Source organism: Saccostrea cucullata, unplaced genomic scaffold (assembly GCF_032062105.1).
Source record: "Saccostrea cucullata isolate Sc308-1 unplaced genomic scaffold, CSIRO_AGI_Scuc_v1 ctg1276, whole genome shotgun sequence".
In the NCBI taxonomy this organism is placed as follows: domain Eukaryota; kingdom Metazoa; phylum Mollusca; class Bivalvia; order Ostreida; family Ostreidae; genus Saccostrea; species Saccostrea cuccullata.
In genome coordinates this window covers 97,972-122,842 of record NW_026927281.1, presented here as the reverse complement: position 1 = coordinate 122,842, position 24,871 = coordinate 97,972, and the positions used below count along the sequence as shown (strand labels likewise).

General features: G+C 35.5%; 1 protein-coding gene across 1 annotated transcript; it reads right to left on the bottom strand.

The window, feature by feature from the left end:
* Positions 1-325: 325 nt before the first annotated feature.
* Positions 326-23,794, bottom strand: LOC134273950 (uncharacterized). Its single transcript, XM_062756180.1, has 4 exons — positions 22,791-23,794; positions 5,504-5,689; positions 2,576-2,746; positions 326-2,329 (listed from the first exon to the last, which is right to left on the bottom strand). The coding sequence occupies exons 1-4, from the start codon at positions 23,056-23,058 to the stop codon at positions 2,223-2,225; spliced, it is 732 nt and encodes a 243-aa protein (XP_062612164.1). The 5' UTR covers positions 23,059-23,794; the 3' UTR covers positions 326-2,222.
* Positions 23,795-24,871: the final 1,077 nt, after the last annotated feature.

The window sequence follows — 24,871 nt, the reverse complement described above, 5'->3', positions numbered from 1 at the left end:
TATTCTAGGTCAATTATAAATAAACTTCAGATGGGAAGATTAGATCCGCCTAACATGCTTGAACATATATTCATACGCAGTAATTGTACATTGCACAGGTATTTAATAAAAAATGTCTTTAAAAGCATGAAGGCATAAATAATGTGACAGTATGAAATTTTATACAGTTTTTACCTCTTAAGTTTATACAATCACTCAAACCAAAGCATTTTTTGCTAGAACTATTATATTTGGAGTATGGATTAATGAATGCGTGAAAAATTTTACAGCTCTGAAACGGCTATGTCGACAGGGAGTAGCTCGCTACGCGAGCCAACTCAAAAAAATTGTCTTTAGTTATTCATTAACCACGATTATGACTGCTATATTATTTGAGCAAACTATACATAAAAACACAAGTCTAAACAGAATCTCAACGGAAAAAAATACACGGTTTAAAACAAAAAAAAAGAAGAAAATCTCTCTCCAATATTTTAAAATATACACATTGCATACCCAGAGAAAAAACATACAAGATGCTCAGTTTGATTACATTATAATGAACACATGGAAAATAAATCAAGATAAATGCATGTATGCAAATCATTCTAACTACCTTGCAGATAATTTCTGGAAAAAATCCCAACAATTTCTTATTCCAAGGCGAAAGATTGCTTTACTAATATAAGAGATTCATATTTGTACTAGCTGTAGTATTTTGGACATGATCTGTTCTGTAAGAAACATAAAGACCCGACCTTTTGAGTAATGTCTTTGGGCTTGATTAAGCATACACAACTCAAACTCTCCCTAAAAAAACTTGTCTAATCTCATCTTCTCGAGACTTTTCGACAAGCTCAGAAAAACACCGAGAATGTCTCAATCGGCAATCTTCGACTGACACGCACCCTACTTCTTTTCATTTAGGCTTTGGTTACAACGTTCTCTTAATATAATTTTACAAAGCAGAAACTTGTTAAATGTTCGTTGCTTCAGACAGTAGTTCACAATTCAAAGGGAAAATATTTGGAGGACTCACAAAATCGTATTAATAAAATGATTAAATATCTTTCCTGTGCGATTACGAATTTATATAATAAAATCACTGGATGTTGAAATTTAATAAAAAATGGAATTTCTTTCTTTTAGTTTTTCAATAAATACAGTTGATTGTCCCCTCTGAGGTATATTCTAAGTGATGTTTTATTGATCTAGACTAACTCTTCAGATGAGAGGCTGTCCTACATTTTAGTTACAGTTTGTGAAAAAGGTTTTGTCATAGATGCCTTCGTAAAACATTCGGGGCTGTTTTCCCGCTTGTTGAATAGCCCGAGACGTTTCGATTATACTCGAGTAAAGAATGATTACATATGATCAGATATGTGATGAATGTGCAGTTGAACTCAATTCTTAAATTGTTTAAATGGAAGGGGAATAGGGCTACTGAAGAAAAACTCCCAGAGATCTACAAAATACGAGCACCGTACTTTGAGAAATGGAATGGCGAGAATTTGTTGATTAAAAAGCTAAAATATAAATTAATTGTAAAACACTTTATAACAAAAGCACACCTTACCAAACACAACAGTTTATACGTGTACACAGAGGCTGCCATATAAATACAAGATAAAGAGGGGGAAAAGAAACTGTTTTTATAATCTTATATCTTTAGATAGGGCCCAAATGGCATTTATTCTTAAATTAATTTTAATTGCAATTCTTTTAATAAATTGTTTTTATGTAACTTTTTGGTGCATTCGTGCAGTATTAAGGTAATATGAACTAAGTACGTACCAATGTGGTGTATCAAAATGGGTTTTAATCGTAATCAGACGAACTTCATTTTTATAAAATGTTTGACTGCAATGAGAGTTGCCTCCCGTTGCCCATATATTGCCCATGTGAAGTTCAATTACACATCGGGGAAGACTTCATTATTAAACAAGAAACCTATCGCACAACAAAACGTAGAGGTAGTTCTGATGGAAGTCGTGTTCAATAGAAAAATCGGAGCTTTAATTAGGCTCAACTGCTAATATGCTGAGAGGCGCCACAATCGCCCTGCTCATTATAGCACATGCACATGGTACTTTGATGTTACAATTTGGAATGACAGCTAGGAGTCTTGGATCTCATTGACAACTGAGTAAAATACATTATAATTTTCCTAACTTTTCCTCTAGCATGGTGAATTGTGTCATGATTGAAATGATTAAATTTGATAAACGCTACATTCTCAAAATTCAAACTAACAGAGACACTAAAATGGTTGATAAGGCTACTATTGATGTCAAGGAGTTTGCTAGTCTGCCGGCTCCGTTTCCACCATCTTTGACCTGAGGCTTGACAGCTGAAAAAAGGAAAGAAGATTTATAAAAAAAAAAATCATGATCAAAACTGTTTATCAAATGATAATCTTGATTTACATGTACTTGATTACTTTTTGAAATGGAATCGACTACATGTACATATTTTTTACCATTAATTAATGATGGAACAACATTCTTTAACATAAGACTGTCAAACTCCCGATGAATTTCAGTTGATTTATCTGACATTTTTAATTAAGTATAAATAGTGTCATTAGGCCACTCACAGTAAAGGATTCCCTTCTCCGTCGTTGGTTTGGGTGTTACTGGTGAAGTTTCCGGTTCCGGACTCGGCGTGGTAGGGGCCTCTGTGACTTTTGTTACAGGCTCGATATACCGGATGCATTCATCTTCGTAAAAAGGACAAACTTCGTCAAAAAAATCCGGCACTGGTTGACCTGAAAAAATAAATTCGAACAAATGGATAATGAATGACTTATGAGAAGTAGATATCAACCTTAGTACGCACGGGTAGAAGAGAATTAAATGAATCATTTGGGGAAGTACCCGATAACATCCCAAACAGAGTCCTGAAACAATGTGCAGACCAAATAGCACCATTATTGTCGATTATATACCAAAAATCACTAGATACAGGGGATTTACCAAAAGACTGGCTCAGCGCAAACATATCGTGTATCTTCAAAAAAGGGGATAGACACGCAGCTGAAAACTACAGACCAGTCTCCTTAACATCAGTACCCTGCAAGCTACTAGAGCATATCATATGTCGACAAATGATGAAACATTTGGAATGCAACAAAATATTAACATCCTTGAACCACGGCTTCAGGTCCGGATATTCCTGCGAAACCCAACTCGCTATAACCATACACGACATGTTACTATCCTACGACAAGGGTCACCAAGTAGACGTAGCAATCCTGGATTTCTCGAAAGCATTCGACACTGTTCCCCATGATAGACTCCTACACAAACTCAATCAATACGGGATAAGAGGAGAAATCCATGACTGGTTAACAAACTTCCTAACAAAAAGGACAATGAGAGTCCAGTTAGATGGGGAATACTCAGACGACACTAGCGTGGAATCCGGGGTACCACAGGGAACAGTACTTGGACCCATACTTTTTCTCTGCCATATAAATGATCTCCCTGACGCAGTAAAATCTTCTGTTAGGCTTTTTGCAGACGACTGCCTTTTGTACAGGGAAATTAAATCACCCAAAGATCAAAACCTACTACAAAAGGACCTCCAAAAACTGGAACAGTGGGCATCTGACTGGGGTATGAGATTTAACGCAAAAAAATGCTATATACTAAGCATACGTAGAAAAATAAACAGCCAATACACCCTTGAGAACCACACCTTAGAACAAGTGGCATCAAATCCCTACTTAGGACTACAAATACAAGAAGACCTGAAATGGAAAGAACATATAAACAACATCTCAAATAAAGCCAACTCCACCCTAGGCTTCCTAGGAAGGAACTTACAACACTGTCCAAGGGAATGTAGAAAGATTGCATATATAGTACTAGTAAGATCCATAATGGAGTATGGAGCTGTCATCTGGGATCCATACACCAAACAAGAATCAACAAAATTAGAATCCATCCAAAGAAGAGGCGCAAGATTCATAACCAAAGACTATAAATCAAGGGAAGAGGGTACAATGACAAAGATGCTTAAAGATCTTGACCTTCCCTTATTACAAACCAGACGCCAACAACAACGTCTAATCTTTTTTTACAAAGTGGTTGAGGGGCAGATACCAGCTATTAAATCAGACCAATATATAAAATTCCAAAAACCGAAAAGAAACATCAGACCGAAAGTGTACGAGGACTATCAAGCGACGAATATTATAAGTAATAGGATCAGGAATAACAGCCGTGCAGTTGAGATACTTGATACAAAGACAGACCAACTGAAGAATTCACTCTTTGTACGCACAGCTGTAGACTGGAACCACCTGGAAGAGAAAGCGGTCCGCGCCCCAAAGCTAGAAAGCTTTAAGTCGGCGATAGAACATCTTCGCGACTAAAGCGCCCTCTATCTGTCACATCAAAGCCCAACGGGATTACTGTGATGTAACAATACAGATACAGAAGTAAAAATAGAATCATGGGAGTGGGGTATTCAAGAGGTAAAATGACCATAGTTTGTACCCAAATAAATGAATTAATGATGCTGCAATATTTTCAATAATGGTGCCGTTTAAAGGCGATATTAAATAAAAATTTTCTACCAAAGGAATCTACAAGGAATTTTTATCATTGTTCAATCCATTGCACCTTCAATTTTACATTGAAGTCTATGAGCAGAGCACAGGCACCTGACGTTATTTAGGACCATTTCCAGTTTAGTTTGGACTTTCAGTAAGGAGTGGCATTCTCGATGTTACCTATCGGTAATTAGCTTCTGAAATTTACATAGCTTTGAGCTTTGCTTCACTGTTGAAATATACATAGGATAGAAATTCGGCCGAATGTCAACTGGTGTAGTAAATAGCCAATTAAAATGTCTCTCACGGTACAGAGGTGGGGCATAAGTCGTCTCATCGTTGTCAACAACAATTTAAAGTTCCTGATATTATTAATTTCTTAACCAGTGAGAATCTACTAGTATTCGCCATTACGTTGCGCCGAGAATGCCATCCTTTCTGAAAGTCCGAGCTAACCTGAGTACTGTAATATTTTTCTTTTAAGAAAAAAATATAGGGCCTACCCCCTACATTATTAGGTAAGGGGTATAATTTCAAAGACAAAAATAATTTCTTCTTTTCATAAAAGGCAGATAACTCTTGCAAAATGACCAGTTTGTTGAATGTTGGAAGATTTGTGAATATGGATAATTTCACTTTCATCGTTATCCAGACATACATATTTAACTAGTTTAAATGATTCAAATGTTCAATATCGCTAAATTATACATTGAAAACCTAAACGTGTTAAAACAAAAAAATACAGTAAATGTCAATTACTAATGCGCAAGGATTGTTGTTTTCTTTTGTTTTTCAATTTACATAGGAAGTTGTAAAACAGAATATAATCATACAGACACACCCTGATATATTAGTTGGAAAAGCATCTGAAAATATTATTTATTATAGTCATGTTGATATTTTTACACAAATCAGACATGGCTCTCGTAGTATGATCTCAAATTACAAACAAAATTGTACAATCACCTTCTGCTAGCCTTGGACTCTCCTCTCCACAGACAGTAAGTTCGTCCAAATAAGAGATGGGATCATTCATATACATATTTACGAGGTCGCCATTTTGTTTTTTCTCTAAATATAGAATAGTTTCGCCATCCACTGCCCGGATAGAGCTCGTGTTGTGACACATCCCTGAAGAGTCCTCAAATGTACCTAAAAAGTCAAAAAATTAAAGATTAGTGAAATTCTTATTAAATGTACATGTATTAACATTATTAACATTAATTATAAAACTGAAAGAAGAGTTGTGTTTTTGAAAGAAATGGGACGTTTATTTTTAGTAACCAAATAACCATTACCATGATTACGACAAAAAAAAAAAAACAAGAGGCCCACGGGCCTTATAGGTCACCTGAGTATTGTGCAACAACTTTCAAACAATTAAATTTGGTTCATGTTATAAACCAGAGGCCATGGAATTCGCAATTCACAATTTTGAAAGAGGTACCATTGCTTATAATAATTTAGACTTAGCATGCTAACTCTATTTACTTAATACCCAGAGGTAGATCAGAGTAACATTAAGAGAAAATGCACTTCCACTTTATAACCAGTTGTACACCTCATCCCAAAGGAACCACTGATCCCGGGGCCACATATTTCAAAATTTTGCAAATTTTATCATAAAATGGTTGATTAACACCAAAGAGCAAATTTCAAAGCATTACTTTATTTTCAGACTTTGTACCCCCCCCCTTCACCCCGACCCAGGGAAGGGGCGGGGGCATAAAAAATAACCATTTTGCTTGGTGCACCTTTCTTCATCATGAATATATATATATTTGGATCATAGGCATAAACACAGGAGCAAAGGAAAGAATTTCAAAGAATAAATGCATTTTCACTATATAACCAATAGAGCCCCGCCCTAACACCAGAACCCCTGACTCTGGGGTCATAAAATTCACAATTTTGAAAAAGGCACTCTTGATCAACATAACTATTTAATTACATAGTTTATTTAATACCCAGAAGCAGAGAAGAAGACTTTCAAAGAATTTATGCATTTTCACTATATGATCAATAGAGCCCCGCCCTAACACCAAAACCCCTGACCCTGGGGTCACAAAATTCACAATTTTGAAAGAGGCACTCTTGCTCATCATAACTATGTGCTTGGTTAGTTTATTTAATACCCAGGAGCAGAGAAGAAGATTTCCAAAGAATAAATGCATTTTCACTATATAATCAATAGGGCCCCACCCTAACACCAGAACCCCTGACCCTGGGGCCACAAAATTCAAAATTTTGGAAGAGGCACTCTTGCTCATCATAACTAAGTACTTAGTTAGTTTATTTAATACCCAGAAGTAGAGAAGAAGATTTTCAAAGAATAAATGCACTTTCACTATATAACCAATAGAGCCCCGCCCTAACACCAGAACCCCTGACCCTGGGGTCATAAAATTCACAATTTTGAAATAGGCACTCTTGCTCATCATAACTATGTGCTTAGTTAGTTTATTTAATACCCAGAAGTAGAGAAGAAGATTTTCAAAGAATTTATGCATTTTCACTATATACCCAATAGAGCCCCGCCCTAACACCAGAACCCCTGACCCTGGGGTCACAAAATTCACAATTATGGAAGAGGCACTCTTGCTCATCATAACTATGTGCTTGGTTAGTTTATTTAATACCTAGGAGCAGAGAAGAAGATTTTCAAAGAAATCATGCATTTTCACTATATAATCTATATAGCCCCGCCCTAGCACTAGAACCCCTGACCCTGGGCCATGAATTTCACAATTTAAGTAGAGGACTCAATGCTCATTACATTCATAACAACAGTTTGCCTGCTTGATGTCCAGGAGTAAAGAAGAAGATTTTTAAAGATTGCAATAATTTAAGTGGTTTTTGGCCCACCCCCCAGGCCCCAGGGGGGCACGACGCACGACACACGACACACGACGACGGACGAAAACGGATAGCAATAGGTCACCTGAGTTACTCAGGTGACCTAAAAAGAAAAACCGATGAGATTGTGTATCTATATGTAATCTACATGTGTATCAGGTGTTTCTGAAAATGTAGAGGACAAATTTTGAAAGAATGTCAACGTAATTCCTCTAACTAGTTACCATGGCAACACCGTTTGTCGAATTTCATACTAACCAACAAACTCTTATGTTTCTTAGCTACAGATATATGAGTTCCAACTCTTCTTGAAATTGGGCCACAAATGTAAAAGTATACACAATTTCTTTTCGGGAGGAAGTCAGATTACATGCTTTGATTCAGTACAGTGCAATGACTTTAAAATACGTGTCTTGAAATTATATTTTGAAAAAAAAACTAACAAAATGTTTAATTTTTTAAATATGAATTTATGCACTTATTAGTCAGCCCGCGGGCTGACTAGTTATGATACGAAGAACTTCAAATGCGCTTGCGTGTTTTGGAATTCTGGGAGGTAGTTCTGCAGCAAATCACTCTAGCTAATTTCATTTCAGTAAAATCAGTATAGATTAACAAAGAAATCCCTATTTAACACCACGGTAAGTTGTAAAGTTAAATTCAACTTATATAAGAAAGTCATTGATGCATATTTATTTCTAGAGGCTCTTTACAATCCTACTTCACAGTTTCAAACAGTTTTTAAAACCTGGTTCGCAGTAATTAAACTGGTTCGCATCTGATCGTGTAATGTGTTCTACGCATGTTAAGCATACAGTTGTATGAATTCATATCGCACAGTGTTTGACGCGTTAATTGGAGGTCTTTTGTGAAGTATGTTGAAGGTTTTTTATTTATGTATTTAAAATCTACGACATAAACATTGGTTTAATAGAGATTTTGAAGTTATTCAGTTTTTATTCGTTTTACTTTCGTTTTCATTACATCATTTCGATCCCGATGCAATTTAGCGAACTGACTTGTTAAAGCATACAACGGATACTTCGAGAAGAGACACAACTGGCTGAGCTTGCTCGTTTGTAATGTCCCCCGCTGGAAGTGGAGGATATTATTTTATTTCTGTCTGCCTGTCCTTTCGTGCCCCTGTCTGTAGTTCTGTCTGTAACACTTTTAATTCCGTGAAATAATTCGAGAAGCCCTTGAGCTTTTGTATTGAAATTTTACACAACTCACTATGGAAAACCCCTCTTGATTTGAGGTAAAAATGTCAATTGTCAAGGTAATGAAATCAAACTTGTGTCTGTTTGAACACCTTTGTGTCCGTGCAATATCTCGATAAGCTTTTGAAATGAAATTTTATACCACAACAACCTATGCTGAAAGGAAGATAGCTTTATTTTGACGTTCAAAGGTCAAGGTAATAAATTCACACCTGTGGGTGATTGTGTGTAAATTTTTCATTTCCAGTCAACATCAAAAGAAACATTTTTACGTTTTACAATCAAATTTTATACCATAGCTCGATCCACCATATGGCCCTGTGACGCCCCCCCCTTTTTTTTGTTGTTTTAGACCTGCGCATGCTTTTCCTAAGTGGGAGACGCAGATTCTCTGAATTAGCTTATTTAGTGAATGAGACCATTAAATATGTTGTGGCAATCAGATTTAGGGATTTATAATTTTCTTACGTTATAGAGGTTTGATAAATGAATATGTTTACCAGGCCGGGAATAAAAATATCTTTGTTTCCCCTAACCCGACCCTAAATTCTCAAGTTGGGTCGGAAGGTAGGTAAGCAATTTTATTTTCTGACAGCAGCTTTGAAAATACATTCTAAAATTTAATTGAAAATTACCTTAATAAGTAAGACAAGTACAAAAGAAAGCGATTTGTTAACAAAATGCTATCGTACATATGCCGTTAAAAAACAAAATTCATGATTAATTCTCAACTATTGTTTAGTTAAATTGTAAAATATCTCACGCCATAACATTTATATAAATTGAATAAAATAGACAAGATTCTCAAATACGTAAAGACTAGACATACGAGTATATTTTTTCAAACCTTCCATCAGCCTTCAGAGCTTATAGACGATCAATGTACTTTTTTGAGGGTCATGAGATTTGAAGTGGTTCTGAAGCAATTTGCTTTGGAGTTAAGAAATTAGTGGCTAATTTTAAATCGCAGGTTCAAATCCCAATGAGTAACGTTGGAAACGGTCCTTCAAAGGGGACCATAAAACTTATGTCCAGTGTCGCAGAAGATGCTGGCTCAAAAAAGGATCCCCAACTGCTTAATGGCTAAAAAAGTACGTCTTAATTTGGAGCAATGGGAAATGTCATCCAAACAAATCTTGAAGGGATTAAAAGCAAAGCAACAACCAATCTTCAAGGGCCTAATTAAAGAAAAATACACTGAACGTCTCAGGAAGCTGAATCATGATTTCAAAACTATTTGGAAAGAGTATGTTAACAATATTTAATTGAACCAAAACGAATCTTCAAATGATAAAAGTGCTAAATACAATGTCATAATCACGAAGTTTAACCACTAGATAAAGGCACGAAGAAACGTAAAGAAAGAACATCCGAATTATATTAATCAGGATTAATATGCAGACATATTTACAACAACTCCTATGGCTCCATAATGGCATATAGTAAACATAGGAACATAGATGAATTGGTTATTAGATCAAAACTCAAATCAAATAAAATGCAGTGAAATTGAATGATGTGTTTACTAATGTGCCCCTCATCTACTCATGAGGCGGGCCTGACCATGTATTACTTACCTTATATTCAAAGACAGGTTTGTTGTTAAACGTCCCTTTTGAAAATTTATTCACTCACATGGAGACGCCAAGACACCTCCGAAACACTCTTAATTAGTCATGGTAATTTGTTTAATTTACCAAATTGTTTCAAGAGGAAAGAATTCCAATTCCTGCTATTAGCATGAGATTGAGACTCGCCATTGTTTCATGAAGATCTAATGCCCTGTATTTACATCTGGACGTCATTTTGTTTCCAACAAATGCTTGAAAATCACAGTAGAACAATGTCGGCCTTTCTGATAAAAACTGATTTTGATGAAATTGTATTTTATAAAACTTGGTTAACAATAAAAAAAATTATTGAATCATCTTATTTAAAAAATCTTTTCAGTCGGTGCGATTTAATTGGGTCGGTCGCGTTAGGGGAAACAAAGGTATTTTTTATTTTGGCCCCAGTCATTGTGTTGTTTATTTTGTTCCAATTCTTCTTTTTTGAATTTTCAAGTTTAAATTCAGCTAGCTAGGTCAAATTAAAGTAGGATAGTTAACAAACTTATATAGTAAATAAAAAATACCTATGTCTTAAATTATGCAAAGATTAGGCTAAAAAAAGCTTACATGTTACCTGTTTGAATGAAATTTTTCTAATCTAAATGTACTAGAAAATGTATGTACTGGTTCAGTGTAGTCGAACCCTCAAACGGGGGTATACCCTCAAACGAGGGTTTTGCTTCCCTAAATGCAACGCACGAAAGCAGAAGAACGATAACTCTTCTTACTTGAAAAAGATTTTTTTTTTTAAATCATAAACATACAAAAATGAATTGTCTACACCTTTGTTTTCAATTTTAAAAAAATAATAAATTAATTTTCGTTTTTATTTACCTCATTTCTGAAACACAAAAGTTTGTTTACATGACAGAGGAAATTCGGACGGGCACTGAAGAAAGTGTCGAAAAATAATAAATAACGTGTTCATTACACAAAATTTGTAATACCGGGGAACGGAATTATATGTAGTTTAACTTTAAACAAAACATTGTTTGTTTATTCATCCGTTTTATTAAATTATGCATAAAAAATCTAGATGTATCAAACACGGATGTCAAGACACAGAATACGCTAACTTTGGGAGAGAAAAAGTCTCGATTTTTACAATAAACATAGTATACTTTTTCGCAATACAATCTCTTTAAACATCTTTAATCTATCAAATTTGAGTACATACAGAGCTACGAAATAATCCATCACTTTGCACGAGCATATTTTGTGGACCACACGTTTTTCCGTGAAAACGGCACTTTTTGAGTGTCTGCGCATGCGCCTTACCCCCGTTTGAGGGTACGGATTTCCAACATCCGTTTACCCCCGTTTGAGGGTTCGACTAGACTGGTTACATGTACTTATAAGTGGTCTTTTATTGATATTCTCAAATAAGGGTCCAGTATGGCTGTTACTTTATCGCAGGGGCAAGGGTATCTTTGTTGTCTAAACACAGTAGCACTGAGTGATTCAACCTCCAACATGACTAACTCTAACAGGGTGATAGTGAAGCTTATGAGGTTCCGTTTGGTGGCCGCGGGATTGTTAAAACTGCCATGCCCCCCTTCCCCATGAATTAAACTCATTTAGATCTGATGAGATTTGTTTATAATTTCATGGAATCATGTTTTGTGAAATTGAACTTAAATTTTTATTACATTATATCTGTCTTTTGATTAAGAGACAAAACATGCAATACCGGTATAATGCATTTTTTTCAGTACCGTAGTACATGTATTCTTCAAAACATTATCGCAGAGAAGAAAAATCCACTGGCTGACTCTCTAAGCTTTTTTTAAAAGCTAAACTTGTTACTCTTGTACCCAGTTGTGTAGGATGACCTAGGAAGCAATATCAGCCCAGATAACTGATCTTTTCGTCTATATATCAGAATTTCATACATGCACCCCACCCAATGTAAACCTGAGATGTTGGTTTTCATTATCTCCGATACAGCCTTTGTTTTGACTTGCTTATTGTCATCAGAGATAATTCGGAACTTCTGTTATACATCAACCCTGGATCAGCTCATTGTCCGCGAGAAGTAATGTTAATTGGGGAATGTGTATTGTCTATGTTTCATCTTTTCAAATCGGCTTCGTACCACCCAGCCCGAGAAAGAAAAAGAGTCAAAACGGGACTCAACATATACATTGAACTTGTACAACTGAAAGTAGAGGTTCACATCAAGACTTCCTGAATATACAAAATTCGCTATATAATAAATTGCGCTTGTAGCTGAAGAAGCATGCATCGCATCGAGCACATTTATTAACAGCACATGTTCAGTACTGCTGAAACATTCGTAACGAATCCGGAAATATTCAAGGCGACATATATGTACTCCGTCTCTTCTCATACAAATACAAAGGCTTCAAACTACACTGATATGAAGACTATTCGAACATAACTAATGGCAATGACATATGTAACCTACAACCGAAAAAGAATTTCATACGGAAGACAGATGTGTAAATTATTTTATCTTGCATTAAAGGTCGTGGGACATATTTCCCAATAAATCAATGGAGAAATCTCTAATTGATAAAAAAGATCTGGATGAAATGGCGCAGAGCAAATTCCAGCTGAAGAACTAGTAAATTATCACTGTTCTTGGGTTCAAATAAACAGCATATTTCACGAATTTAAGGAGCACTGAGTTAATCCGACATTTTCGGAAATAAAAAAAAAGACATTAACACACAATTAATTATATTTATTACACATTTGTGTTGAGAATTTTTTTTATACATTTGATGATTGTCAAAAGATGAATTTTTGAAAAATGGTCATGTGAATGATCCTGTCTTAAATTCACCTAGATAAGCATTTTTTTTTTTTTTTTTACAAATCAAAATCTTTCACATTCCGAATAGTTCCTCTGACAGTGAAAAAAAGTATACTTATGTGTTCATTTACATGTAGAAGAACAATAAGTAATACAGGGAATTCGATTTTTCGCTTCATATTAGTCGAACCAGAGGGATCAGTGGTTTGTTCACCCATTCTCTTTCCATTTTCTAATAAAACGACGCTGAATGGGTTCTTCATTTGGAATGAAATATCAAAAGGTAGAGACAGGGACCTTTGCGATAATCTTCTAAAAATTACACACACGGCTAAAACCAATGAAAATTCTCTCTTGTTATAAGCCTCTCTCTCTTTGAAGAACATAGGGGGCTGAGCAGGAATGTCTGGAAGGTTTCTGAAAATGCTTTCTTGGGTTTTAGATATATCATGGAATCTTGCATATTACATGTATGTATGCAATAAGTAGTCTAGAGAAGCGACATGCCGACATTTTCTAACAGAATGGCGTGCGGAGAGTGCCTTTAGACATCCTGAATTATTCACTTTGATGTAAAATAAATGTTTAATGATACATATTTTTAATTATTTCCTAGGCCTAAGGTAGAAAAAAAGAGACATATGCATAATGGAATACTACATCAAATGGTTTACACAGAAAGCACTTGATAACCGATGATGAAAGAAAAGAAGTTAAATCCTTATTAGTGGCATCGTCTTGAAGCTTGCATGAAACGGGTATTTCATGAAAATATGTCATGAAAAGGTTTAATCGTATCGCTTTAATATTTAGTTTGGACGAAATATATTCATGGTATTGGAAATATATACGTCAATGCAGAGAAATGTAAATGTATACATGTGTATGCAAGGAAAGTGTTTATATCTCAACATTTTGCACGGACCTGCAAATTTCGCTTACACTTTGGACAATCGAAAATGTCTAAAATCATCATCGTCATTTGGCAAACGAAGCGCACTGTATCAGGACTTCCAGGGATTCACGTGTGTAACTAATCCTGCCCTGCATTCCCACGGGAGCGGTCGAGAATATCGAGAATGGAGTAGTTAATTTACTAAATTAGTCTGTCATTTCAGCGTTATTGCAGCCAAAGTATTTCTGAATCGTCCCCATGTGTAATATGCGTAATAGAAAATTTCCGTCTGATCCAGCGGATATTGTAGAAGCAATGTATCCTATTAAATAGAACCTAATTGTGGAGAAAATTGTTCCGTTTTCATGAAACAAGAAACAACATGGATGTAAGCTTATTTTCATAAAAGATCTTCCATTTTCTTTGTTGAGATGCTTGGAAGTCAAATGTAGTTTATGTTTTTAACGCATAATAGAATAAGTTTTATATACATGATATAGACACTGAAATCACACGGTTTAAAAATTGATGTATTGAATATATAATGGTTTTATTTTACACTTAGCTGCAAAACGTAAAATACTCTTAAAGTACAAAGGTAAATTCAAAAGTTTTGTATTTGATTATAAAGAATTGTCAAATTAATAGAAAGGATATTTCAATATGACGGTGTACTTCCAAATTAATCAATGCGGTGAAATGACAGCAAATGGGTGAGTAATGTTCGGTTTTGTCTTTTCGACCGTTCGACGGTTAAGTCGACACAGAAAATTATTTAATACTAGTATTTTGTGCTTAACAACATGGTAAGATTTACCATACAATACTGACACTCGATCATAACGAATATGACGGGATGAATAAAGACCCAGTACTTGGTACAAACGTTGAGCGCATTGATCGGTCAGAAACTTGCGTGATGTCCCTAACGAAGATAAAAGGGGGAAATGTGTAAATTTGAATGCATTTCACACGAATGTGAAATAGAATGTGATTATTTACACAAATCTCCTATAGTGTCAAACGATTGATCTATTTTTACAATCATGAAAGATGCATTCATTCTCTTTTTTTATTTTGTAACCCATTTAAGTTCTATAAAACGCGTTCATGAGACACTGAAACTTGTAAATTAAAGTGAATCCTGAATTCGTCCTTGGGTCGATTGGCTCTCCCACACTTTAATAACTACTTCTGAGCCCATTAAATCCAACTTAATATTACGATTGTTGATGACTTATACAATCTACAAGAAATCTACAAGTTTGATTTGATACACTTAATGAGAACGTGAATCTGTCGAACCCAGATGCTAAGATATTTGAAAACAGCGGGATTCAATGAAATTCTCGCCAATTGAACTGCCAACAGGATGGGCACAAATCATGTAATGAGTATTTAGTCTTCTTCCAGTGTATCCCATGTTATCTCTAGGGTTAAATAACAAATTGGGTGTGAATCTGTTTGTCTTTGAAGAGAATGAATTTAACTATTAAGCAGTGGAGGATGTGTATTATATAATTAATTCTTGCCTTGGTATACATTTTTTCATCTTGCTGGTCGGCCCAATGAGTCATCAGCAAAGAAATCTTTATTTTATAACATATACATTTAATTGTTTTTTATTTCATGTTCCTTAGTGCTGATTCTCTAACAAAAACGCATAAAAAATGTTCCTTGCCATTTTAAAATGGATAATTTTCTGTCTCCTAAGCATGGACATGTAAATATCAGACGGACCCCTCGGTGATTTCGGGGATTCAGTCCAATTTTGTCCAAACAGGACAGATTGTAACGGTGATGACGGGGAAGGGAAAATGAAAGGCTTTATTACTCTCCGGAAAATTGTTATCAGGAGAGAAACCATCTATCCTCTGAGTTATTGGAATCCATTATCGTAAATCAGGGAACAGTTGAGACCAGATTGGTTTTCCTAAATAAGGCCTTCCGGACATTTCCGGAGGACAATTGCACTTTTAAGGGTCACTCAATCTGATGTATACTTGTTAATTCAAAACTCCTCCCCATGAAATCATTCGTACAAGACTTATAGGGAACTTTGCAAAAGAGCCTCTTTTCATTCCTCCGTCAAAGAGTATGTAAATTCAAATTGAATTACATTACATTTTTGCAAGTGGCAAAAACAAAACATACTAGGTCTTGAATCATTTATGTGTTTCGGGATAGATTTACTAAGGGCGTTATAATTAATCCTTGCTGCATTATTTGGACACATTATTTTGGTTCAATGTACATGTAGTAGAAAACTTTACTCATTAAGGATTACAAAAAAAAATTATGAAGAAATAACTTTCAGCTAGCTTAATTTTTACATCATTACATAATTTTTTTCTACATGCACACATGGCAATGACTTTCTTGGTCGACAAAAATTAGATAATTTACGGTACAGAGTCACTGCGGCATATGAAACTTCCTTTCAATACGATTGTTTTTTCCCTCAAAAGATGTGCACTATTATTTGAACATGGGTGAGCAGCTATATCTCTATGTTTGTCTGACAGGGACGAGAGGCTATAATCATTATTTCTGCATGTATGCAAGCAATTACTGAGCGCAACACTGACATCTACAAGTAGCGCCCTGAGTAACACCAGAACAATGCGCGCTCATTTGTAGACATGCAAAAATCAACAAGCATGGCTCTCTATTGCTTTTCCATGCTCCTGCTAGGTTCCTGAAACTCATCTCGCCAATAAAGATTCTCTGAATGACATTTTCATCGAAGATCGCGGATGCACATTGCATATGCAAATCTAAAACAGAATGGGGCAGTTTTACAGAGTCGCAGGAGAGCTGTGTTCGAAGAACAATTCTTTCTCATCCAATTTTGCAGAGTATTTACCGATGTAATTAGATTATGTATTGGTTATTTTCCTAGTGGCATGGAGAAAGTATTGCTGATGCTGGTAGCACTATTTAGTGGATATTTTTTTCGTGATGTATTAGATAGGTTCGAGAACATTTTCCTAATATTTCGTTATAATGTCAAGAAATATCTTTCCCCTCTTTAAATGTCAAACGGGGAAAAAGAGTTTAAGAAAGACCGAATTAAAACTTCTACCGTTTAAATGAATTTAGTTTCAAGAAGTTGTTAATAATCTTGATACCATGATCAGTCCGGAATTTAAGTACATCAGACTTGACAAGCAGACGACACACTACATCTTTGACTTTATTTCACCTTTTCAAAAGAAATGAAAACATTTCAAACTTGATTGAAAAGGAGGCGATTTTATCGACTTTCAAAACACTGGGCCTTTATTTATTCTTAGTTTACACGTATAGACCTCGTGTCTGTGGTTGCGCAAAATTCTAAATTTCTCTTAATTTGATTAACAAGATATCGGTAAGACTAATGCTAAATGATGGTTCTTCATTGGTGGCCCAAAGGTCTCTGTTGAGCCATAAAAACAAACCCGTATCCCATCACCAAAAACACCAATAATCAAACTCCATGCGTGTAGATACATTCACTGCAAACATGCAATAAAAATGAAAATATAATTGTGCAGATTTTATACAGAACGTGATATATTGGTCGTAGTGTCCATAAGCAATATACTGTGACTGGAGATTTTAGAAACATTTAATCTTATCTTAAACAAACACAAGACAATTTGTATTATCAGTGGAGACCTCTCATCGAAGGCGATGAAGACGACGTTATCATCTGTATGTTATCAGTCTTATCCCAGCTGTTCGTTTTATAACCATCCAATCATGTTTTACAAATATTGGTCTCCTTAAGTATGTGTTTATTCCAGTTTCAGAGTACATTTTAAGTATATCTCGCGCCATCACATCATGTATGAAATAACTTTGCTGTAAATTTTATGACAAAACAAGCACGCATAGAGTATTTGACATATAACATTTTAATTAAAATTTTGTGAAAACATCTGGTTTTTGTTGTTGTTTTTTACTGTTTGTACATCTCAAAAGCAAATGACCGCAAAACGTGCTATTAAGAAGTTTTTTGGGGGTCGGCAAAGTGCATTTTTTGAGAAATGATCGGTAAGATGAACTCAGCTGAGGAGGTAATGACCCATCCCCGTGACCTATAAAACGGTTTATTATATTCCAAAGGTCTGAAAATAGATACAAACGCAAGGGGTGGCCCCGTAAGGATCCGCAATATACAAGTGATACATTGTGAAAACAGATGAAAAGTTTGAAAAATGTGTATAATTAACATAAATTCTTATTTATAAGGGCTCGACATCAGTGTCAAATGGGGGAAACTTAATCGCTAAAAAATTAAATTAAGACAGTCCCAGGCGTTCTTGTATGCTACACCGAAAGGTGTAATTTTTCCACAAACTAAAACAAAATCACTTTTTCATTGATTTATAGTTTTCAAAATAATGGCTTGTGTGATGGGGTGTTCATTAAATAGTGTGAAATGGGCAGGGGGCACAAAGGTAGGATCTAAAAGGTGAAGAAAAAAATCATGAATAATAGACAATCCTATGCGATGCTGGATGAAATGAAAGCCTATTATTTACACAAAATAAATATAGGAACCGTTTAGCGGGAAACAAGCGTTCATTATAGATAATTTAATACAATGTGAGCGTAAGGTCGGTTACAATATTGGAAACAAAAAGTAAATAAAACACATTCTTTATGCGCTAATAAGCTGTTATTCTACGGATTGTTGTGTATGTTTTTCATTAAGTTGGTGAATCAGTGAAATTTCTTACATACTATGAAGTTTATCATTTTTTATGTAGGCGTGTTTTTCATCTCCGCCTTCTGTCCAATTTTTATGGTTTAGAAGAAGTATTTTTATTCTCTCAGATGAATCTTTGATAATTCTGTGAGGTTCGTTTGATGCAGGGTATCCGACATCGATAAGTGCTTGACACTTTCATGGCTTGGTTAACAAGACCATGAGAAAACATGCAAAGAAAATTTGAATGCAAATTGTTCGTCTCTCTTCAAAATCACCAGCACTCCCCAGCGAACGATTTATAGTACTGCGGGGTAGACTTATATATAAATGCATAACTTTCGTCATTTACAGAATTACATGGGGAGAATCTATTATAATTATTACATCAAAATATGTCCAATACATTTGATCATTTGAGGACAAAGCCGCAGAGACAAATTTACTCCATTCCTAATGAATGCAACACGCGTTCACTCGTATTGTAATGCGTCATTTGCAGAATTATGCGTTTTCATTGTGAAATTATATTTTAAGCGCGTGACACCTGGCAGACTGGAATGTTATTTAAAACAAGGTTTTAAAATTGATACTTTTTTAAATGATGCAGTGAGTACACTATTTGTTTTTCACATGAATATTAAACATATTTTAAAAGTCTATCTAACGACAGCAAACGATTGCATTGCAATGAGGAAAATTGGGTTATGGCAAATAACTTATGAATAATTCACGAGGTTTGTTTTATTCTGCCTATGAATATTTTTAACTCCATCGAATTACATATTTTACTCCTAATCCCACTACTCTACAATTGAAGATAAAAAGCTCAACAGTAATGTAGAGAGTATACCATCTGTTATTTGTAATACATGACGCCGCAATTTGTTAATTAGTTAATGAGGTTTATGGGTGTTAGATGATGTATTGAGTTCTTGTGTCCTTGGCCTTTGGTAGAATTCGGTAAAAAGAGTTCCAAGTTCCACGAGGCGTGCTGTCTGCAGAGGTTCTAAAGCAAAGAGGATGTGTCGATATATTATGTTTCTAGAGAAACACATTTCTTCCTTCTCGTGGAAAGATGACAAGGGATGGTCGAGAAACACGTAAAGCAGTGCATTTATTGGCTTCAGGTGCAGCTACAGACAATGATTTAGATGACAAACAGATGAAAGAATCGATGAATGATGCACACACCCTGGAAAATTGACTTTGAACCAAGAAATGACCGATTATCTTTGGCGAGCGACACTGCTAATGAAAAAGTATTGAGATGAACCCCGATTTACCCGTTCGTCCGAACGATAAGCATTGTACATCTGTCATACAGAAAATGACTGAAGAAAAAGTGAATAGCATGTTCCAACATAACGCCAACAGTTCACCGCGTAAACGCCATGATAAAATACAATCGTCAAAAGTTAATTGACAAAATGCCCCTAGGGCCTGTGAGGCTATCTGACTTAGATCGACAGTCATTCACTGCTATTGTTCACTAATCATTTAAGCAGGTGACGATGATATTTCTGCATATTAAACAATGTATCCAAGCCTGATTAATTGTTTTGTCTAATTCACAAACACTTATTTCACCTGACTTCGCAGATGATTCATATACGATCAATATCGTCAAATATCGATTAGAAAACTCGGTTCAAAGAAACAATTTTTCGCTATTTTAGCTTTATTCATTGATGTACTCTAGTTGATTGGGTACTGGGTATGATTTTTAATTAAATGATGACTTCCTGGTGACATGTTCCAAGAGGGTCCGTTCTTCCAAGCGCTAACACGTGACCTAACAAAACGCAATAATTCGCGCGAAATTTGGAAAGAAGGAGCTTTGATCTTTTCTGAATCCTCTGGCAATTTCCTTTTCTGTATAATCGGGAAGGGCGAAATGATAATTTTAATCCATTTCAGTAAAAAAAAAATGCGTTAATCAAGGGATGTACACGGCACGCAGTATCCATATGCGAAGTTACATTGTCGGTATGGTTTATGTTGTTTTACACAGCTTGTTACCGAATTCAGACGCGGAAATAAATGACTTTAATAGCTGTCTAGGATTGTCGTGCAGTTTTACATTGTTAATGCATTTATTAGGTCTTATCAGTGATGATATTCCATCATCTGACAGAGACACTCATTCTACTTCTGCCGAAAATAACACAAAAACTGCCTACATTTGTAATTTTCCCTGTGTTACATCTTCCTGCTTGTACGAGAGAGAGAGGGAGGGGGGAGGGGTATCTCGTGTTTTCACCCCTTTTTTTTTAAAGAAGTGAGTAACATATTCCCACAATAATAAAGAATTTATGATAGATTTATTTTAAAAATTCCGAGATGTTATCAGACTTTATGCTGGGCGTAAGCTTAGCATTGCCGAACATATAACTAAAATACCAACAGTATTCTAAATTGTCATGGTAACAAAATACTGCCGTATATCTATGTGTTCATGCTACAATAAACCTATGAAATTTACTCCCAACAATGAACAATGTAGATAATACACAACACTAGACTCCATTTAGTCCACAAATTAGGTCAGAGAAATGATATCCCATTTTGAATTCAGTATTGTCAAATGTCACGCATCTATTTACTACTGAGTGTCGAATTGTCAGAGCGTGTAAATTTTCAATTTAATTGAGTTTCCGCGGTAGATTATTACAGGAAAATAACAGAGGGCTTGGGTAGAGCCAGTTTTAAACTGAAGTCCTCCCCTTTCTCAACTATGCCAAGAATCTAGGTCAAAAGTCATTACAAAGCGCACCTTCTGTTTCGATGTTTGCAAACAGCGCCAATTTCTCTTCTTTTTAACTCGTCTCTTTAGGAACTATATCGCTAGACATATATCAAACACTATCAACAGTTCAATGTTTCAAACAAATTAGCCCCTGAAGAGTTAATGCTGGGTCGCATCAGAAGAAAAATGTTATAAATTGCTGCTGCGTTACAGGTGGCATCACGGTGATTCTATAGGGAGTGAGCTCATCAAAAGACACACCGCCAAAAACGACAGCGAGATCAAATGGGAGCGACCAAGGTCCAGCATTGACAAGGGAGCTAATATTTTTCTATCTCCCAGACCTCTTTTAGTTGTCTAAGAACAAACTTAACTATTATCTTGATCACTGGAACAATTTGATTTGTTCTGATAAAATTAATTGTATAATAAATTGCAAAAAGATTATACACAATTTCTTGCGGCTTAAAAAGCCCCCCCCCCCTTTTTTTTGATCATGTTGATGCCTTTCTATAACCTGCTTTAATTCCTTAACTTTAATTTCTTGTCATACACTTGTAATTTATTTGTGTTAAAGGATCTTCCCAATAAAACCTCCAAGGAGTTCTTTTATAATTAATTATGAGCCCCTGTTATTGGTGATTTTATTTCTTCAGGTGACACCTATAAATTAACAATTTTCTAGTGGTCATTATGTTCGCTCTCTAACCACGGGGCATAGAGAGGCCCAGAGAAGCGTGTCACTGAGCACATGAACTAAAACCAGCTATATAATTTATTACCCGAATCCCAAGGGGTGTATTGTAACTTGTCACCAAATCTGTAAAGTTTACGATTGATTTACATCCGTCTATCATTGCTCGATTTCAGATACGACACACGGAAAATAAAGATACACACCAAAAACTAAGAAAAATCTCAGCTCCTGTGAAGACCCCAAAAATTAAATTCCATGCATATTTACGCATGACATGCCTCGTAAATTACTACAAACCGTTGACGGGACGAAACAGGTCATTTATGAATGAACTCCTAGAAAATGTGACAGGTATGGTATAGGATAAAACTAAACAATGGTTAAAACGTAGAGTTCGTTATCTTCTATTGACAAGACTCGGATAAAGCTTAATCACAAATCTTATCTGCCTGATTAAGCAGGCTACTAAACTGTCTTGTCAAAAGCTTTATAATTATTACTAAGTATTTTAATAAACGGTAGCGGCAGACCCATCGAAGCATAAAGTTCAAAAACAAAATATGTATATCCACAATAATACAGTTTAGGTCTGACATGGTGGAGAAGGTGTGCTGCTACATCAAATTGATCACTGTGCTGTCCTGTTCTTAAAAATCTTGCAAGAACAAAAATAACCATTTTAACGTTTTTTTAATTTTTAAAGGTGTTATTAAACCCCTCATTTACCCATGTTTTAATGTAGACAACTTACCAAATCCATAAACTGTCACATCTTTATTCATGTCACCACCCTTGTAGATGCACTCGGCTTCAAACTCAAGCGTTTGTGCTCCCTGAATTCCGGGAAAATGTTTACTGTCTCCTTCCATAATTTTGATAACTTTGCCAGTTAAAACAACATCTGATTTTACCACTTTATATGCAACATCTCGTTTCACGTAATTACACACAGCGTCAGATAAATAAATAAAATCCAATATACACAGTATACAAAATATATATCCGTATATTCCAGCCATGTTGACACGTGGAATTAATTAATTTTATAAAATTAGGAAAAAACACAGATATCTCTGAAAGTTAGAAGTCGTCTGCTGTCTTCCCGTGATAGCGTGCTGTCCCAGCGAAAATCCGAAGACAACAGTAACGCGCCAACCCTCCTCTGCTGCGCTCTGGTTGTTCGTTAGTTTCACTGAATCGTCGTGTACCCACACACAATAGTCAGACACGTGTATGCAGATATACACTTGCAGTGGAAATGAGCACACAGCGACTTGTCACAAACTACGTGTAAAAAAATCGCCTGAATGTAAGCTCGACGTAATGTGCATCTATTATCCACACTGGATTCTGTCACCGATAAAGAGTAACAACAATATGTCCCCTGCAACAATAAGTAATTATTGCCTCAGCACCTTTTCAGTACAGGAACCACGCCCCCTAAACTCGTTATTCGTACTAATTAGATCACCAAAGGCCAGATGTCCAACTGTGCACTGGGAACCAATTTAAAGAGTCCTCGGTCCAAAATAATAGTCGGTCCCCTTTTATTTGTCGCACTATTTAGTGATAGTATAAATCTACTTTGTACGAGAGGTATTATCTCTGTAGAAAGGCAGTGAGGTATGCCTGATAATTCAAAGCTATGATGTAACGATTCCCTCTAACCTAAACAGGTGTATATAATGGAGAAAAGAATAATCGGTGGCTTTTTTGTTTCGCGGATGAAGAACCCGAACCCTTCTTTTTATGTGCGACAGATGTCTCCAGATGAAGCGTCGTCCGTCCCTGAGCAGTTTTTTTTCTTTCAACTGAATATTCAGATGTATTAACAAACTCTGTAACATTCAACCCTAAGCAATATTGATCCAAATGAAGCGCAGATTCATTTCAACAAGTTGTCATTGATCGACCAGTATCTTCTCAACCGAATAAAAAATCTTCAAATTTTTATTGTTATTGATTTTTTGTCCCTTTTTATATTTAATATTTCGTCTTGATTTGCAAATTGAATGTGCAGGTGAATAAAAATCAAACATTAAAGGTTGCAAATGCAACAAAAAGAAAAAGGAAAGAAAGAAAAACTGCCGCATATTTCCTTTCGCGGGAAACAATCCGACTAACACACAGTAGAGTTGGTTCAAAGTCCAAAGATCTACAAGTACTGAATTTGCTTGTCAAATATGAACATCTCATAACTTAAAAAAAAATCCTCAAAATACTTCTTGATCAAAGAAAACACGTTTAATGATACATGTGTATCTTATGTTTTGTCACTAGTTTCACCTAAGTCAGTGAAGTAGTGAGTAAATTGGCTGAAACTGAGAATTCATTCTTATTGATAGCCGAACAGTGTAACGCGGTATAGGAGGAAAACAAAACCCCCTTATAATGATCACTGCTTCAGAAAAAAGAGCACATTTCTCTAGCTAATTATATATCACGTACGGACCTTGCCATAAAATCTAAATTCAAAGAAAAAATCGTCATTGAATAACTGATTTTTTAATCATTTGATTTATGTGCGATATGAAAAAGAAGTTAGATTACCTACAAGACAGTGTAGGTTTTACGTACATGTATACTCAGTATATGTTTCCTTCTGACATTGAATAGCTTATGAGGCTCTAACGTGTTACTATTACAAGTTTCCTATCATAGACAACGCGTGGTCTTATTACCAGAAGGGTAAAATGATTGATTTATTTGTGTTAACCTGTTAGCGGATTACGATATATCTATTCCCCATACAGTCCTATTGAAAATTGTTAATTAAATACGTGTGTCATTAAACATGTCACTAAGCCACGGACGGTGCCCACGGTCACCATT

Excerpts from the sequence above, each read along its gene's own strand:
- LOC134273950 (XM_062756180.1), bottom strand. The coding sequence starts at position 23,058 with ATGGCTGGAATATACGGATATATATTTTGTATACTGTGTATATTGGAT. Across the intron at positions 5,690-22,790 it reads TGTGACAGTTTATGGATTTG|GTACATTTGAGGACTCTTCA; the intron begins GTAAGTTGTCTA and ends TTGACTTTTTAG. Across the intron at positions 2,747-5,503 it reads GAGTCCAAGGCTAGCAGAAG|GTCAACCAGTGCCGGATTTT; the intron begins GTGATTGTACAA and ends TTATTTTTTCAG.